This window comes from Megalobrama amblycephala, linkage group LG2, assembly GCF_018812025.1.
Source record: "Megalobrama amblycephala isolate DHTTF-2021 linkage group LG2, ASM1881202v1, whole genome shotgun sequence".
Taxonomy (NCBI): Eukaryota; Metazoa; Chordata; class Actinopteri; order Cypriniformes; family Xenocyprididae; genus Megalobrama; species Megalobrama amblycephala.
In genome coordinates this window covers 36,430,643-36,449,916 of record NC_063045.1, presented here as the reverse complement: position 1 = coordinate 36,449,916, position 19,274 = coordinate 36,430,643, and the positions used below count along the sequence as shown (strand labels likewise).

Sequence of the window (19,274 nt, the reverse complement as noted above, 5' to 3'; positions counted from 1 at the left end):
AAATTACAAATGCAATGAAACTACAGGTATTGGTATCGGCATGTTTTAGCAGAAGTGGTATCGGTGCATCCCTTGTTCAAACATTTGAGGTTGGTACGATTTTATTTTAAATGTTTAAGTCTCATGATTTATTTGATCAAAAATACAGTAACACAGTAATACTGTGAAATATAATTACACTTGTAAAATTGTACAACTGTTTTCCAGTCTTCATTGTCACATGATGCTTCAGAAATCATTCTAATATGCTGATTTGCCACTCAAGAAACATTTCTTATTATTATCAATGCTGAAAACAGATCTGCTGCTTAATATTTTTGTGGAAACCGAGATACATTTATTCCAGAATTCTTTGATTAATAAGAAGTTCAAAAGAACAGATCTTTTTTTTTGTTAAATCTTACCGACCAAACTTTTGAACGGTAGTGTATACTTCATCTTCTGCATTTTCCCCCATTGATTTTCATGTTTTTCACATATCAGGAAGTTGAGCGTTCTGTTGACGTGCATAATGGTGGTAAAATCACAACAAGATGTAGTTGTTAATAGATTTTGCTGTGGGGAAACATCTGCAGTTGCCCAAACGATAAGGTTTCCATTTGAAAGTTCCTTACTGGTACGGCTCTGATAAGTCACGAACTGGCACCAACCTCAAACAATGTAACATATCAGCCCATTCGTTTTACATATATTGTTTTTACCTGATAACCCCTCCTAACGTTCCGCCGCTATATTACAGCAACCCGTAGCTGACCCCAGATCAGTTTTATCTTCTATTAACTGCTAAAAGTCCCAGAGAGGGGCTCAGTGCCTGTGATCGGTTAGTCAAAACCTTGAGTGTACGTTTTCTGGCAGACTCATGGTTACCAGATGTTCCTCACAAAATGTTTTAGATGGCAGCTTCCATCGCTCACTCGCTCTGTGCTAGAGTATAAAGCCAAGGGCCTCTTTTATTCACAACAGCTTGAGTCATTGCCTCACACTCACGCAAACAATACGTGGCAGCTTGGACGGCACTGTTGCTCGACCCAGTGTCCTCTCTGTGCAACAGAGGATGAAGAGGCAAAGAAAATGCATTTGGAAATTTGATTAGTGAGTTCGGTGAGAAGGACGGAAGATAAAGTTTGTGATTTACCCAGCGGAAGTCTTTGCCATCAAATTTGCGCGCACTGGTGAAGAGCACAGTTCGAGCAGGCATGTTGATCCCCATGGCAAATGTTTCTGTAGCAAACAAGGCCTAGAAAGAAAGAGAGAGAGAGAGAGAGAAAGAAAGAGAAAGAGAAAGAGAGAAAGATGTTACACCAAACCATTTCCACAGACAAACAAGTTATTATGAAAATTTTGGCTGAGAAACTACTGAGGTGTCTTAAAGGGACAGTTCACACAAACAAATCTCATTCCCTCACAATCAAACCTGTATGACATTTTCTTCCATGGAACACAAAACAACTTTTTGAAGAATATCCTGGTTGCTCGAGTGGACAGTGGTTCAACCTTAATGTTATGAAGCGACGAGAATACAATTGTGTGGCAAAAAAAATTAAAATAAAATAAAAATAATGACTTTATTCAACAATATCTAGTGATGGGCGATTTCAAAACACTGCTTCATGAAGCTTCTTCAAAGCTTTACAAATCTTTTGTTTCGAATCAGTGGTTTGGAGCATGTATCAAACTGCCAAAGTCATGTGAACCACTGAAATTTCAAAACACTGGTTTACTGAAATCACATGACTTTGGCAGTTTGATACACGCTCTGAACCACTGATTCGAAACAAAAGATTCATAAAGCTTCAAAGCTTCATGAAGCAGTGTTTCGAAATTGCTCATCACTAGATATTGTTGAATAAAGTCGTTATTTTGTTTGTTTTTTTCTGGGTGTTTGAAAGTGTAAATTAACTTGCTGTCAAAGGAGGCCTCTCTGAGCCATCAGATTTTATCAAAAATATCTTAATTTGTGTTCCAAAGATGAACGAAGGTCTTACAGATGTAGAACGACATGAGGGTGAGTAATTAATTAATTTGACCAAAGTCTTTAGATTTACAAAGATGGTGCACTCATATTACTATGAATGGGAATAAGTGGCTGAATAAGTCCCACCCTTTAAATAAAAGAGGCATTCGCTTATTGGCAAAGTCCAGTCTGAAAATGCAGATTTTGGTCATGACTGGAGCAATGTGAATCGAAACTACTGAGACCGCTGTTGTCAGATTTCATTGGTGATGTCAAACACAAAATTTAATCATTAGCTTGGTGAACAGCTTTGGAGAATTCGATGTTTCCCCATTAAAAGAGATAGGAGCTGTAGTTTCATGACCGTTTTTAAAGATGGCCGCTGAGTGAAATGACTTGCCTTAAGGGACTTCGTTTGATTCAAATGGCCTCAATATGCCATTTTGCTAAAATCTTCTGCAGAAAGCAAGACTTTAAATGAGTAATGAATTCCTAACACAAAGCTTCAGAAGACTTGTAATGTAGAGCATGAGTTGTATGAACTACTTTTTAATCGGTCTTCAGTGTCATTTTAGAGCTTGACAGCTTCAGCCCTCATTTACTATGAAAACATTTTCACTGTTTTGTGTTCCATGAGAGAATTTAATATAGGGAAAAAAGAAGAGCTTGGGTGAATTAACAAAAACCAAACAAAACAAAACCCAAAAAACAAAAAACAAAAAATGACTTAATGTTCAGCCAAGGTGAAAGTGTTTATCCAACATTGCACAAAGTTTCTTCCAGTCACCTTTAGCAGCCCCTCAGAGAACAGGATCTCAATGGTCTCTTTGAGGATCGGGAGGAGGCCGCCATGATGAATTCCAATTCCTCTCTTCAGCAATGGCAGAACATGCTCTACCTGTTGAGAAATTATCTCAATTAAACACAGCTTCAGGGCTCTTCCAGGTCATGCATTGACAGGCCATTACTGTGTTTAATCACAGCTCTGTCAGATCAGCATAGTGTAGCTAATCTAGACCAGCTTAAAGGCCTGTTAACACCAAGGCAGAATTTTCCAAGGCACAAACAAGCACAACAACATTTTAAAAGGTGCCCTAGATTCAAAATTTGAATTTACCTCGGCATAGTTGAATAACAAGAGTTCAGTACATGGAAAAGACATACATTGAGTTTCAAACTCCATTGCTTTCTCTTTCTTATGTAAATGTCATTTGTTTAAAAGACTTCCGGAAAACACGCGGATTACATAACAGTCGGGGTGTACGCCCCAATATTTGCATATGCCAGCCCATGTTCCCAACATTATGAAAGGCATTAGACAAGGGTAGCCAGTAACGTCTGGATCTGCACAGGTGAATCATCAGACTAGGTAAGCAAGAACAACAGCGAAAATGGCAGATGGAGCAATAATAACTGACATGATCCATGATAGCATGATATTTTTAGTGATATTAGTAAATTGTCTATCTAAATGTTTCGTTAGCATGTTGCTAATGTACTGTTAAATGAGATTAAAGTTACCATAGTTTCTTACTGAATTCACAGAGACAAGAGCCGTCGCTATTTTCATTTTTAAACACTTGCAGTCTGTATAATTCATAAACACAACTTCATTCTTTATAAATCTCTCCAACAGTGTAGCATTAGCCATTAGCCACGGAGCACAGCCTCAAACTCATAGAGAATCAAATATAAACATCAAAATAAATACTTTACTCCCATAATTCGAAGCATGCATACGGTATGCATGACGAACATCTTGTAAAGATCCATTTAAGGGTTATATTAGCTGTGTGAACTTTGTAAATGTGCTGTAATATAATCGAGAGCTCGTGTGGCAGGTAACACGCGAATTAAAGGGGCGGCGTGCTGAAAAAATCAGTGCATAGTTAATGATGCCCCAAAATAGGCAGTTAAAAAAATTAATTTAAAAAAATCTATGGGGTATTTTGAGCTGAAACTTCACAGACACATTCATGGGACACCTTAGACTTATATTACATCTTGTGAAAAAGCATTCTTGGGCACCTTTAAGGAATGGTTGACCTAAAAATTAAAAGTTTGTCATTGTTTACCCACACCCCTGGTGCAAGTCAAAGATCTATTTGTATGGACAGCATCAGAGCAATTTGAAAATTATGGATTGGAACATTCTACATTTTTTGCTAAACAAAAAGTCTATGAATTTATAGTTCCATATATCAAGGGTTTTTAAATGATCATTTATCTTAGTTAAAATGTAAAGCTGGAGAAAATGTAATACATACACTGCCCTCCAAAAGTTTGGAAACACCCCTGGCAATGTGTGGTTTTGGACGATATCAGCATAAATCCTTATTTTTTGGTGCAAATACATTACAGTAACTTGACATTTTCATTGAAGACCAGCAATAATAATTTTCATTTTGATTACATAATAATGGCAATATATACATGTCAGTCAGACATACCCCTTTGCCAGCTGTAATGCCTGGTTACTGGTTTAACCTTGGCCCAAGTTTGTAAAAAGATTTTTGGGTCAGCAGCACACCTTAATAGCTTTAACAGTTGATTGCCAATTGAGTTTAGAATACAATGAACCAATTAGAACCCAGTTTAGGTCAGATAGCTGCTAATGGTAGATATTTTGATGAATCGAAAATTTAAGTTTTTTCTATGTATAAACTGTTTATGTAATAAAATATGCTTTCGTAGTTTGTGTTGTCCCTTATCAGTGCAAAATTATCACAAATTAAAAAGGACTTATGCCAATATTGTCCAAAACCCCACTTTTCTAGGGCGTTTCCAAACTTTTGGAGGGCAGTGTATATAAAAAAATTCAAACAACATGTGGAATAAATTAAAATCTATCATTTTTGTGTCAAGGAAGTGAAAATATCCCAAATGCAAATCTGGGTCAGCAGCGTGAAGAGCTCAGGATGAGCTTTCAGAAATATGTCATTGAAAACAAACAGGCAGGGGGTCAAGTTGAAGGATGGCTCGTTCCTCATAAAGGCAACATTTACACAAACTGCATATTTGAACTAGTCCTGTAATCACTCATCCTTCAATGGAGGATCAGTTTATCTTCACACTGACAGAGCAGCGTCCTTGAAGACCTCCTGATCTGAGATCAGCACCTCTACTGCATAAGTACAAGCCAAACTCTGCTTTCCTACAACATGGAAATGGATGACCGAATTGTTGAGACGTAGAAGCGGAGGAAAAATTATGTAGGAGTAACAGCGAACAGGAGGTCTGAAGAGAGTGGAAAGTTTTACGAGCCTCTTAAAACCATTTTGGGAATTTCTCAAACACCCAGTCACCTCAAAGAAGTCTCACACGTACAGCCCGACTTTGCTGTGGTTTGTGTGGCAGATCTTCAATTAACAAAACAACAACTTATGAGTTTAAGTGAATATTTTGGTAAAACAAACTCTTTACAAAGTTGGATGTTAATTATAGTACAAACTTGAACATTTTAAAAGCTAAATGTGATCCATATGAGGAAACTTTTAGGGTAGTCAAAGAGATAAAAATAGATTTATTAGCAATTTTGTGTAGATGTCATTTACTACCATTAAAAATATCAAGAGAGGGGGGTAGGTAAGGTTTTTTTATTATTGTTTTTGGAAATATCTTGGGCTGCATTTATTTACAATTTATTAAAAAGACCGTAAAACAGTAATATTGTGAAATATTACAATTTAATATATATATATTTTTAAGCCATTTTAATAAAAAATAATTTATTCCTTTGATGGCAAAGTTGAATTTTCAGCATCATTACTTTAAGCTTCAGTAAGGATGTCACAGTGAGGAAATTCACACAAATGTGCAACAACTGACCAGAGGCATCAGTGAGCTGCTATCAATATGCGGGGTAATGAAATCGCTTTTGAACGCATGCTTGCTTTTCACTTTTGCTTTCAAATTCGCAATCACGCGTACTCCGTGTATAGGGAGCGGGGGTACTGACCGCACATTTTACAAGATAAGATATTGTCAATGATGCTTAGGATCTGTTGTGCACCAAATCCTCCACCACTGACCTGTCAGTCATCTCATCTCTACTTAGCCTCTTCATGTGATAAGTGAAATCTGACTCCTGCTGAACTGTGATGCAATTCTGCAGCTCTAGAGCAGAGCAGATGCTTTCAGTTTATAATTGTAGCTTTCGTTGTCCAACTGAACTAAGTGGTTATTTCTTTAACAAAAAATAACAGTGGGGATGGTGCTGCGGTGGCCAAGTAATGTAATCAGTGTATGGCCGAACACAGTATAATACAGACTACCACAGCAAGCCTAATCTTCAGTGTCACATGCTGATTTGCTGCTCAAGAAACTTTTCTTATTATGACATTAGTGAAACTGTTTTGCTGCTTAATATTTTAATAAAATTTTTTCAGGATTCTCTGAAGAATAGAAAGTTCAATAGAACAGCATTTATTTGAAATAGACATTTTGTAACATTACACGTCTTTACTGTCACTTTTGATTAATGCTGAAAAAAAGTATTCATATACAGATGGACATGGATGTGCATTTGTTCTAGTTGACTAGCCCAAAAAAAAAACAAACAAAAAAAACACAGAGATTCTGGAAAATACACTGATAATGTGTGCCTTTTGCTCACACAGGGTGCATTCCGGGACTGATCCCAGCAATGTTACTAGGTCCCCAAGCTATTATGTACAGCAGAGTAAATGACACTTGGGTTTACTGCATGTGCACCGCATGTAGACGGCTTTCCCCTGCTTGCAAGCAGACTATTGTGAGGAGACAGCTGATTGTCATTCATTTGCCACTCTGATTGCACTCGTAATGCACTAATACACTGCAGGCTAACTCCTGCTTGAATCCAAGGTAAATCATCAACGCTATCATCTCTTACATGTGTTTTATTGAAGTAAATACATTGTAATCAGCTAAAACGTATGCGCAGGTTACTTTACTTCCTGAACAAGTAGTGTTGTCAAAAGTACCGGTACTTCGGTACCAAGTCGGTACTGAAATTTTGAAAATGTGACGATACCAGCATTTCTGTAGTACTGGGAGTACCGAGTATCCGGGTATATTCGGTAACCACTGAAAGGGCTGTGCCAGTATTAACATGAATATGACACGAGTGAAGCACAAAGCTTTGTTTACAAAAGAAATAATAGGTTAGCAATGAATTGTGACATCGCAGCCATGGAAACATTTTGGTAATGCTGAATGAGAGAGGTACGCGAGTCCATAAATTTAAGCTTTGTATTCTGTTTTGTGAATCGCGATCTGGGGTCTCATTTATAAAGCGTGCGTACGCACAAAACGGGGCTGGAAGCGTGCGTACGCCAGTTCCCGCGCAAAGGTTGTGATCTATAAAAACAAACTTGACGGGAGAATGTGCGCACCTTTAAGCAAACTTTGAGCCGTGCGTACGCACATTCTGGAGACAAAAGTGATATGAATTGAGATAGTAGATGTGCTACTTTCGATCACTTTTCCAGTACACGCTGTTTTATGACAGCGAGGAGTGCTGGGAGCACAATAATTCCTCTTTAAACTAAACTGCAGATGTTATGACAAAATATTTTTTTGAGAATGACGATCAGTGATGCACACTTAACTTAGATATTATGGAAGACACTGCTGGATTCGGTGGTCGAACGGTCCGTTGTCCAGTTTGAATAGGTCCAATGATATCTTACTGTACAGCCACAGCTGCAGGAGGTGTTGATGTCAAACAATTACCATTTGAAGGATATAATTTGAGGAAAACGGTAAGATTTGCATGTTTTCTTTTTAAAATCCTTTGTCAGTGACGCGCCGAGTCAGACAATTGTATTTACACTGCAATAAATAAGTAGGCCGATCTGTTTCCACTAAAAATAGCCTATAAACTTCCTAAAAGATATGTTCACCTCACCAGCAAAACTGCATACATTTGATTTGAATTGTTTAAAACTATTCAAATACTATTTGGCCAGTGGAAATGAATGAATCAACTCTATTCTAAAACCTTTATCTGAAGTATTTTATACAATTTTGTTTTTATGGATATTTTGATATATTTATTCTAAAACATAAAGAGGATACTGGATGATCTTTATCAATATAATGTGTGGCACAAATGGCATTTATAGTCCATATCTAATATTTTCCAATGTCTTGTACCTTTGACGGTGTTAACCATGGTGTCATGTGGTTGGGAACTTGTATGGAAATGATATGCAGATGAGGTTATGCATAGTAAAACTAGGCGTCGTAAGCTCCATATATGGTGATTTCGGGGAGGAGACAGGGTGGAGATGCACGTACGCACAATCTTCCGCTGACTGGGATTTATAAAGGGATTTGTGCGCAGGTTCTGGCGTACGCATGGTTTTATAAATCTGATTTTTTTTGTGCGTACGCAGAATCTAGCTTTTGCGCGTACGTACACTTTTAGTAGGGATCCTACGCACAGTTTTATAAATGAGACCCCTGGTCACTTGATTATCAGAGAATTTAACAATATTCCATTAGTTATTCCACTGAACATGGAATCTGCTTATTTTCCCTAATCTTCACTCACGCAGGGGATTATAAACGTTTCTTCCTTTCTTTCACTTTTAGGCCTATTATATTCGCATTCTTTACTGTGGTAAAGTAGAAAAAGCATTGTAGGACAGAAACCTTTTTGCTTGCACGTCAATTTCTATTTAAAGGTGCCCTAGAATCAAAATTTGAATTTACGTCGGCATAGTTAAATAACAAGAGTTCAGTATATGGAAAAGACATACATTGAGTTTCAAACCAAATTAATGTTTCATTAGCATGTTGCTAATGTACTGTTAAATGTGGTTAAAGTTACCATCGTTTCTTACTGTATTCACGGAGACAAGAGCCGTCGCTATTTTCATTTTTAAACGTGCAGTCTGTATAATTCATAAACAACTTCATTCTTTATAAATCTCTCCAACAGTGTAGCATTAGCCGTTAGCCACGGAGCATAGCCTCAAACTCATACAGAATCGTAAACGTAAACATCAAAATAAACACTTTACTCACATAATTCGAAGCATGCATACAGCATGCATGACGAACATCTTGTAAAGATCCATTTGAGGGTTATATTAGCTGTTTGAACTTTGTAAATGCACTGTAATATAGGTCGAGAGCTCGTGTGGCAGGGAGCAGGCGAATTAAAGGGGCGGCGCGCTGCCAAAATCAGTGTATAGTTAATGATGCCCCAAAATAGGCAGTTAAAAAAATTAATTAAAAAAAATCTATGGGGTATTTTGAGCTGAAACTTCACAGACACATTCAGGAGACACCTTAGACTTAAATTACATTTTGTGAAAAAGCATTCTTGGGCACCTTTAACACAGTTTGTGCTTGTTATTATAAGGCGTGTCTAGTTTATTTTTATAGCGCGTCACACACGTCGGTGATTTTTAGTTTCGCTTTCTCTGGCAGCGCAAAATCAAACATTGCCTGAATGTCTTGCCCCTGCTGAAGATAAAACTAGCTCTTCAGACCTTTTAAAACAAGTGTCAGTTGCTTGTAACATCAGGAGATAACGAAGGTATTATATAAAAAAAAAAGAAAAGAAAAAAGGATGACGAACATCTTGTAAAGATCCATTTGAGGGTTATATTAGCTGTGTGAACCTTGTAAATGCACTGTATTATAGTCAAGAGCTCGGGGGGCAGGAAGCGCGCGATTTAAAGGGGCCGCGCGCTGAATCGGTGCATAGTTAATGATGCCCCAAAATAGGCAGTTAAAAAAATTTATTAAAATCTATGGGGTATTTTGAGCTGAAACTTCAGACACATTCAGGGGACACCTTAGACTTATATTACATCTTGTAAAAACTGGTTCTAGGGCACCTTTAATGCTGGTTTCTGAGCACTAATTTGGCCACTGAGACCACTGCGTGACAGAATTCGACTAACTGTTCTTGTAGGGGTACAGGGGTTTCTGGTGACCAGCTGTTATGTAGCTCTGCTGCAGTTGAAAAAGGGCTGGCCCTGGACTGTCGAACCAACAAACAGTCGTCTCGAACAGTTGTCTTACGGGGTCTGCCTGACCTGGGCCTGTCATGAACTTCACCAGTTTCTTTTCTTATCCTCTCCACTTGACGTTTAGATACATTAAAGATGTCTGCCACCTCAGCAGGAGACTTGGTCTTCAGGCTCTTGATGATCAGCACTTTGGTCTGTGGTTGAATCTTTGGCTTGCTGTCAGAGGTCAGGATGCATTTCAAATGAAGGTTGGGTGTGCTGGGGTTCTTCTTCTACACGCCTGTTAATGTGTTAATTACAGTATTTGTCACAGGTGACACTCTAATCTGTGATTGGTTGAATCCTTTCAAGATGTGACAAGACTTTTGTCTAACAGATTTTCCTGTGGTACCAAAAATCGTAAAATTTTAATGGTATTGGTACAGACTACTGGAATTTTGGTACCATGACAACACTATGAACAAGTGCACAACCGAGCCCGTGTTGCTTTCAAATTCACGTGAACCATGACACAGTTCGAGTGCAACCAAACTCAGACCACCTTCAGGTAGTTCGGTACCCCGGTGCGTACCCGGGTTCACATGACAGCTTTCACATTAGTGATTTTTTATGCAAACTGTGCCCCGTTTCGAACTAAACTGCCAGTGTGAAAGCCCCCTAAATCTTGTCTTTAATGACTGCATTGGGTGTTGCTGTGGATGTGACAAAACTTGATGGCATGTGCTTTCAGGCACATCCAATTGTGGCAAAATTTTGATTCTTATTGAAATATTGACCTTTTAGAGTGCATCCCACCGCACAAGGACTCCCATTTCAGAGTGTCCCTGTGCTGCTGTTAAAAGAATTTTAATACAACAAATATGACGTTAATTTGAGCATTTACAATTTTTTTTTGTTGAAATACTCAACTTGCGACAATATTCAGGCAACATTTATCGATATATGCTGATAAATTCAATAAATATCAGCAAATTTATCATTTTATCCTCAACATAGACCAATTAATAAATCACTGTACAAAACACAGAAGCATATGCAAAGAATTTACCTGTGGCAGCTTTTTATCTTCATCAGAGAGGCAGTCTGTGGCGTTGCTGAACACTTCTTCCACCAGTTTTTTCTCGTCATCTGGGGTTGGAGAAATTAGAAATCAGAAATCAAACAGGGAATATCAGAGGACCGTGGATAGAAAGAACAACTGGTTTCTGGTAGTTCAGTGTGCATGTGTGTCAGCTCAAAGGCCTCTGAATCACAGCCAGCATCACAAAGCTACATGTGTGTGTGTGCTTTACACAGCTGCTCAGAGGACTTTCCATGAGAGATATAGACATAGTAGTGTCAGTGTAGAGAATGAGATGGAGAGGAAAATATTGAGTAAAAGGAGAGTTGTCATGTTTTCTTGCTCGAAACAGAACCTAGAAACATTGCGTCATGAGAGATTAGAACATCTCTATTTCTGCCTGCAGCACATGGTGTAGTCAGTCAGATCTCAGTAGGCTTCGCACATTCAAATTTACAGCATAACAAAATGAAAACTAAATATAGACCAGCAGTTCTTAACTGGTTTTGCTTCAGGACTTGTTTTGCTTCATTTTCCCCATTGGATATCAAATGGGGACAAAACAAAATGGCAAAATTGCCACAAAAAAAGTCTTCAAAATAAATTACTGAAGTTTACTAAAATACCATCATCGGGTTGTACCAAAGTAATTTTTTTCAACCAGAAATAACATTTCCAAGTCACAAAGGTCACAAGGTCAAATTCTCTGATATTTTAAGAGACTGACACACTAATGAGGTCTGCAGGGGTCCTCTTTTTCCCTATGACTTTGCATATTGTTTGCACCACATGACTTTGATTTGGCAAATAGTTTTCAAACATTTATAATACTGCAACAGTTACTTTGCTGCTTTTTTTTTTATTTCCAAGAAGAAATTATAAAACAAAGCAAAGTACTTATGTTTTTGTTTTGTTTTTTCTCAAGAATTTTTATTTTATTATGATGATATCAGGACAGCTGTACCACCTTGACAAGTTTATTTAGTTATTCTAATATACATGACCATATGGTTAGGTGCACAATTCATTACTCTTTTTTTTACCCCATATATCCATGAAAGAACAGACCATCCAGATCAAAACCACTGATAGAGACCAATATGTGCATCTGACTATTGTAATATGGCCTCAGCATTACTTGAGACCACAATATCTCTGCAGCGGTCACTGCTTAAACATGTCTCAAAAGATTAGAAAACCAAGAGACCAATCTACTTGTGCATACTGGAAATAATGAAAATGTTCTGGAAACCCTCTATAAAATCACACTTGAGCTGGAAAGCTCTTATGATGACATCTGCTCAGATAGAGCCAATGAAAACAGTCTCCCCACCTAAAGCAAGACTCGCAAAACAGTAACAGCTGTGCGGATGACTGCTAGTGCGGTCCCAAGTGCTCAGCCATAGACCATCAAAGGCCAAGGACTTCAAGTTTTAAGTGCACACTATTCTCAACCAAAACATGTTTAAAAGTCCGCAATAACGCCACGCTTCTGTGTGCACCACATCAGTCACTTTTAAAATAAATTCAATTAGGCCTTTCAAAGCAAAGTGGTATGGGAAGTGGCAATACTTTTGAAGATTGTTAAGAGTCGTATGCCGTCCGTTTCCCTTAAAAGAAAACGGAGACTTTGACACGTCAATAGACAGAGGAGGAAGGGCCACATTCGTGCATTTGGCTCTGTAACACATTCTGCTTCAAATAGATGAATACTTGATAAAGAACTCCCTGTAACTGTTTCAGAAATGAAAAATTCCCCAAAACAGCCCTTTTTCTGACACTTTTTTGGCCATGATTAAATCTCTTTCTAATTAATAGGACAGATAAATCATCATTGCACCAATATTTGAGCAATTATAGTGAGATAAACCTTAAGGCCCTAGAATGGAAACTAGCAAATATTTCTTCAAAGAAAAATTATTTTATGCTTCTTCCAAGGCTTAGTTTAGTCCTCGCAGGTGTGACGAAAGATAGCAGTTTAAACCCTTAACTCAAGCATGAGCAACAGTAATATTCATAGCAAGAAGCATTATTAATTATTGTAACATTAATACCTGTGTTGAAATCCAGTTTAGCCACTTGGAGTGCATAGGCCTCGCATTCTTTCTTACTGAAGCTAAAGATGATCACCGGCTGGAAGTTCCTTTCCATGATCATCTTTACAATCTTGAAGACGTTAGAAGGACCTGACCAAATATACAACAGTAAATTGTGATATTAAACATTAGAATATTCATTTTTCATCTTGTACATGAATTCTGAAATTACATTTAAAATGTTTAATTTCATAATTCCGTGTTTTTCTTTTTTTTTTTTTTTTTTTTTTTTTTTTTTTAAATCAACCATTTATCGGTTGCCTGTAAATCCCTAATTGCCGGTATGCCTGACATCAAAATTCAGTGATGGGAAATAAATTTAAATTTCAAGCTGAGCTTCCTATTATTAGGCAGTAATAGGAAGGTTAAAGGCCCACGGTTCGGCTCGCATGTGATTTGCGGATCAATTGCAAGTTTAACCACAATAGAGTGAAAGGTTATCATTTGCACGTGTTTTGTCTTGCTAGTTTACACATTAAATAGATATAAAACCATTCCAGCGCTAGAAGGGGCAAAAGAGGATTTAATTCTGTATTGCACACCACACTGTTATTGGTGCACATAGACCCACATACATACATACAAAGCTCGTGCGCACACAGAGAGAGGGGCGCATTTCAGATTGCTCGCGAACTCCAAATTGATTTCTCTTTCGCATCCTCAATGCACTTGAATGGACACATGCACGCATTATGTTAGTCAAAATACCCCTCTCAGCAAGTATTCTTGTAAACACATTCGGTTATGTCTTAACTGAATGAGGTGAGAATTTGGATGTGTATCGATTGAATGTGTGCGTGCACGGGGTCTTACTCTTAAAGTGACAGCAACCTATGTCTGTCATGTAAATCAAACAACAAAACTCAGCTTTAACAAAGATTAATCTATATTAAAATTATACAGCGAACAGTGTCATTTTACACTTAATTACTTCATTTCTGTACACGAAAATTTATACTACAGTTAGACCTTACACTTTATTTGTAACTTTATGTTTATCTATGAAAATGGTGTACAGTATTTGTTCTTTTTACAGTCTGTTCGTTTTCCTTTAATAATATATTAGTTAGGATAGTAGTTTCTGCTGTGGTATCAGAGTAGTTAAAGTGGGCTAAGTAATAAATGCAAAGTTACCTCCCAACCCCAATTTTTTTTTTTTTGTGCTGGTCCGAAAAATGATCCGATCCGTGACTTAATAAACATGATATGATCCGAACCATGGGTTTTATGATCTGTTGAACCACTACTGACTAGTTGTGATCAGTTCACCCAAGATGAATGATAATACTTGGTGTAAACAGTGCCATATTGATGCTTCAGATAATTCAATATACACGATTTATTCCCAGCAAATCAATGGTAGTCCATCTGAGGTTGACCATTTATCTGAACTAGTAACCGAATTGAGCAATTATGACCCCTAAACTGCACATTCTTACACTATTTTACCTGAAATCAACATGAAACAGTTCACAACACATTGTACTTCCATAATCTGATGTTATTTCAATGCAAAATAGGAATTTAAACAAATAAAAAGGATCAAATGTGGGGACAGACTTTATTTTATTGAGCAGAAATTGATTGGATGTCAGATACCAGAATAGAGCAACTTTTTTGTTGTTGGAATAATATTGATTGTGCCATTTTGGTTTTATATTGACTCTTAAATACTAACCTTTGGTTCCACCCCTTCTGCCTTTGGGGTCCCATTTGCCCCCAGTGTTGCCTCCAGTGTCCCCCACATCCCTCAGGACCTGCATAGCTGTATTAAAATTGTCTTCTCTGAACTCTCCCTGACAAGAAATGCCAAAAAAAATATGATTACATAACCGCAGTAATACTGGGAACATTTTCTTAAACTTGATCAGATTGTTGTTGCGTAGTTGTGGCGTAGTTGTGGCTTGGCAGTTATACAACACACACAGACTGATATTTCAGCATTCAGGATCTTCAAGATCTTCAATTACATGTTGACGTGCCACTCTTGAATGACAGCTCCAACTCTACACCCATGTCAGATAATGGTACACAAATTCTCTATATTGTAAAACAGAGGGCGGCACACACGCCCGAGATCACCTAAGGTGTGTTTCACCATCTCTGATGATGGAATAAAGGCTTTAATGCAACTATTCAAAGTATTTGGCTACTTACGTTCTCATCCACAACAAGATGGAGTCCATCGCCCCCTGCTGGAAAAACGTAGTGCTGCAGTGGAGTGGGGCGGTAGTCTGTGTACACCACGTGACAGGGCTGCATATAAACAAGGAAATCACACACATCCTGGAGGCATTATGGATGATGCATTATAGAACTCCGACCCACTTCCTTTAAACTGAATCCATTTGTTTTAGAATACATTGCTGATTAAAGTAGACCTACTATGCTTGTACTGTACTGTGCTAGTGGGGCATTTTGGGTGGCTGACAACATTCAGTGTTATTTTTTTTAAATTTACTATTTATAGTATTTAATATTTTGAATTAGCTTTTTTATATATATTTTCAGATTTTATTTTAATTGTAGTATAAGATAATAATATTGCTATGTGCCTTTATTAGTTTGAGTTAAATATTTCTATTTAACTTGATTTTTATTTCAGTTTTAGTTGCCAAGGCAATATTTTCAAGTTTTTTTTTTTAAATCGAAGTTTTTCCATCTAATATTTATATTTATTTCAATTTTTAAACGTTTTAGTTCACAATAACTGGACAGGAGGATTCTATGGCATCCTGAATGGTTGATAGGTGTTAATGTGTACTCTGAAGGTATTCTAGGTGGTGGCTAACGTGTTCTGACTAGTTGTTTTAAAATAAGGTATTCTGAGAGGATGACAGATGGTTGCTAAGGTGTTCTAAATGATTGAGCAATTAATTGAGACACAGAAATTGAGAGCAATTTAAAATAGGTTAACCCTTTAAGGCATTTTTAAAGTTTAAAGTTGTTTTCTCATTTTTAGAGTTTCTGAGAGACATACACAAAAATAGACTCATAACTCCAACTATAGCAAGGAGTCAAAAAGTAGGTATCGTTTGATAGAACACTTAAAATTTTTAGACAAATATATCATTTTTACTATAATTTTACATCTTTCTTATTTGACATGCAATAATTCAGGAAGGAAATAAGATAGAAGGAAAATTCTTTGTTGATGAAGTTCTCCTACATGCAAGATGCATCTGGATCAAATTTTGTAGCGATAGCATAAAGTAATCAAAAGTTACAGCATTTTGAACCACGGTAGCTTTTTGTTTAGCCCTTGACACCCCCTAATGGGCATTTTTAAAGTCACTCCTCCATGAGGAATATCTCATGATCGATGCAAAGGATTGCGTTGATTTTGGACTTGAGATTTTGTTGGATTTTTGTGTCAGAATTTTTCTACGATCTGCACGTTTCATGAAGTTATGAGTAAAAATGCCACTTGAAATCTACATATTTGTTTTTAGTTAAATAAATTATGAAAACATATGAACTGGCTACATTTATTGTAAAGTTCAGACTCCAAGCTTTCAAATGACACCTATTTTGTGTTGATCAAGGCAGTAGTTTTGAAAAATATGATTATTAATTTTTTCATTGCTAGGTGGTGGCCACAGGCGGTACACTCAGGCTTATAGGGACTACACAGCACTCGTTAAGAGTTGATCAAAATGGTTAGATCCATTAAAAAAAGCTGAGTTTCCAAGCTTTAAAATTATACCCATTTTGTGTTATTCCACATTAGAAAACAAACATGGACAGTTCCGGAAACATAGATTAACACATTGCATCCCGGAAAGATGAGAGACATGTTTTTAGCCAATTATGTTACATCACTCCGCGAGTAATATCTTGTGATCGTCACAATGGATTTATTTGTTTTTGACAAAAAAAAAGAAAAAAGAAAAAAAGAACAGAATGAACATAATGACCCACCTGTTTGTGGAGGTGACAAATCCACTCTGCAAACTGTCGAGCGTTGGGAATGGTGGCTGACAGGAAAACATGGTGCACATTGTCCGGCAGTAGAATGATGGTTTCCTCCCAAACCACTCCACGCTCTGCAGGTCACATGACCCAGAAAGAGACAAACTCAATGACAGCAAACATACAAATCCAACCATTATGCACAACATTTTAGGTAACTTTTGCATTTTCTGCCGATTAAACATTAAATACAACCCACCTGAGTCTCTCATGTAATGGATCTCATCAAAGATGACCCATGCCACCTCCCTCATAACCTCTGACCCTCTGTACAGCATGCTCCTCAAAATCTGAAAGAAAACATCCCAACAAATAAATAAAGAACCAATCGTTGATGCTGCAGAGGATAACTGGCCGCTGTCTCACCTCGGTGGTCATGACCAGACAGGAAGCTGTGGGGTTAATAGTAACATCACCGGTCATTAGACCCACATCCTGGAACTCTTCGTACATCTCTCTGTACTTCTGATTGCTCAAAGCCTTGATGGGACTGGTGAAGATGACTCGCTGCTTTTCTCTGAGCGCCAGAGCAATGGCATATCTGCGTGCAGAAGGAAACGCACTCAGATCTAAAGCAGTGTTTCTCAACCGGTGTGTCTCAAGACCGTTTTGAGAGTGTAAAGTTAAACTTTAAAAAAAATGTACATCGTGTGTTAGCTGGGAAGAATTTGCATGCAGGCATGATGTTCATTCTATTCTTCAGGATCAGTGTCCATATATTTTAGAAACAGTTCATGTTAGTATTGTGTTTAAAATACTACCAATTATATTTTTGATGACTGTAGTGGCTCATACCAACTTACTGACTGCATTGTTTTAACAAAAACTAGTTTGGGACTGGTGTTTAATACCTAATGTAAATAAACAATATAAACAAATAATTGAATACCTTTTTATCAGTGTTGGTGATATTCTTACAATTTATGTGTATGTTAATTAAAGAGGGATGGTACTTGTGTGTCAGTCATTTTTGAGAAATAAATTTGCTTGGTTTAAACTCCTAAAAATTTGGGTTGCAGCCTAATGACCATGTGAAACTATGGGTCCCGTGGCCAAACTAGTTAAGAACCACTGATCTTATGTGAAAGTGCACAGACAATATTTCAATCTAACAGACACTCACTCCGCACACACTGTCTTTCCTGCCGATGTGTGGGCCGACACAAGCACAGACTGGTTGTTGTCGATGCACAGGATGGCCTCACGCTGGAAAGGGTCGAGTATGAAAGGGTACTCCTGCATGAGGGAAACCAAACCATGTTCAAACAAAAGCTAAGCACTGATGTTGTCATATAGGATGTTCAATGAGGTTCAAGTCACCTTAGCAGCTTTTCCAACGCGTGGTTTCAGCGGAGTGTATTCCTCATTGGCAGGAAGAACCACCTGAGAAAGGAAGATGGGGTTACCACATGATCATTCCACAGAGAGATGTTTTTTTTTTACTGTGCGTTTATGCATTTACCTCATGAGTGCAACCCTCCACTGTCTCCACCTGCTCCGCCTTCACTTTAGGCATGAGCTCTGACAGACTGAAAGAATTAATAGAGGTCAACCAAGAGTGGATTTCTCCCATAAGGATAACAAAGGTTACAAAATGAATAATCAGCTGAATAATAGATTAAATAAAACAGCAATACATATTATTCATTTAATTTCATTATATTTTACCATGTTTTTTGCAGACTACAAAACTGAAAACAGCCTGCTTTGATTGTAAAACTCATCAGCACCTGCTAAATGAAACTTAAAAACATTTTTACACAAAAATAATAATAATAAAAAATGTATAATAATAAAAATAATATTGAAAAATTTACAATGATGAGGAAAATGTATTTATCAAATAAATAAAAATGGCTATGCTTCATCAGCCACTGATAGAAATGCTTTTTTTTATTTTATTATATTTCACCCATGCATGCTGTTTTTTTTTTAGTTTCTTAAAATAAAAATACTATAAAACTGAAACTGTAGAACCCTCTAGTGGACTTAACTCCGGGTTATCATCGTTCTAAACTCAGCTTTTAACCCCGGGAAAAGAACGTTTCACACTTGTAATTTAGAAGTGGGGTTAGCACCACTTTTGACTGATTTTGACCATTTCATTCTTACCTTTCAGTATAATCTTGATATTACAGTTCGCAATATATAATATGAGAACATGCAAGGCTAGAGCCTTTAAGTAAACAGGTCATGTTCTGCATTCGTCCAATTAATGACAC

At 37.3% G+C, this 19,274-nt stretch overlaps 1 protein-coding gene across 1 annotated transcript in view; it reads right to left on the bottom strand.

Annotated features, from left to right (window-relative positions):
• Nucleotides 1-19,274, bottom strand: part of mtrex (Mtr4 exosome RNA helicase) — a 41,795-nt gene that overhangs the window by 20,118 nt on the left and 2,403 nt on the right. Inside the window, exons 3-14 of the mRNA XM_048173660.1 lie at nucleotides 18,515-18,581; nucleotides 18,373-18,435; nucleotides 18,176-18,288; nucleotides 17,419-17,593; nucleotides 17,252-17,342; nucleotides 17,002-17,126; nucleotides 15,238-15,336; nucleotides 14,759-14,876; nucleotides 13,039-13,170; nucleotides 10,973-11,052; nucleotides 2,742-2,852; nucleotides 1,136-1,237 (exon numbers count right to left, since the gene is read on the bottom strand). Coding sequence (XP_048029617.1) covers nucleotides 1,136-1,237; nucleotides 2,742-2,852; nucleotides 10,973-11,052; nucleotides 13,039-13,170; nucleotides 14,759-14,876; nucleotides 15,238-15,336; nucleotides 17,002-17,126; nucleotides 17,252-17,342; nucleotides 17,419-17,593; nucleotides 18,176-18,288; nucleotides 18,373-18,435; nucleotides 18,515-18,581 — 1,276 coding nt within the window. The remainder of the gene's footprint in view (nucleotides 1-1,135; nucleotides 1,238-2,741; nucleotides 2,853-10,972; nucleotides 11,053-13,038; nucleotides 13,171-14,758; nucleotides 14,877-15,237; nucleotides 15,337-17,001; nucleotides 17,127-17,251; nucleotides 17,343-17,418; nucleotides 17,594-18,175; nucleotides 18,289-18,372; nucleotides 18,436-18,514; nucleotides 18,582-19,274) is intronic.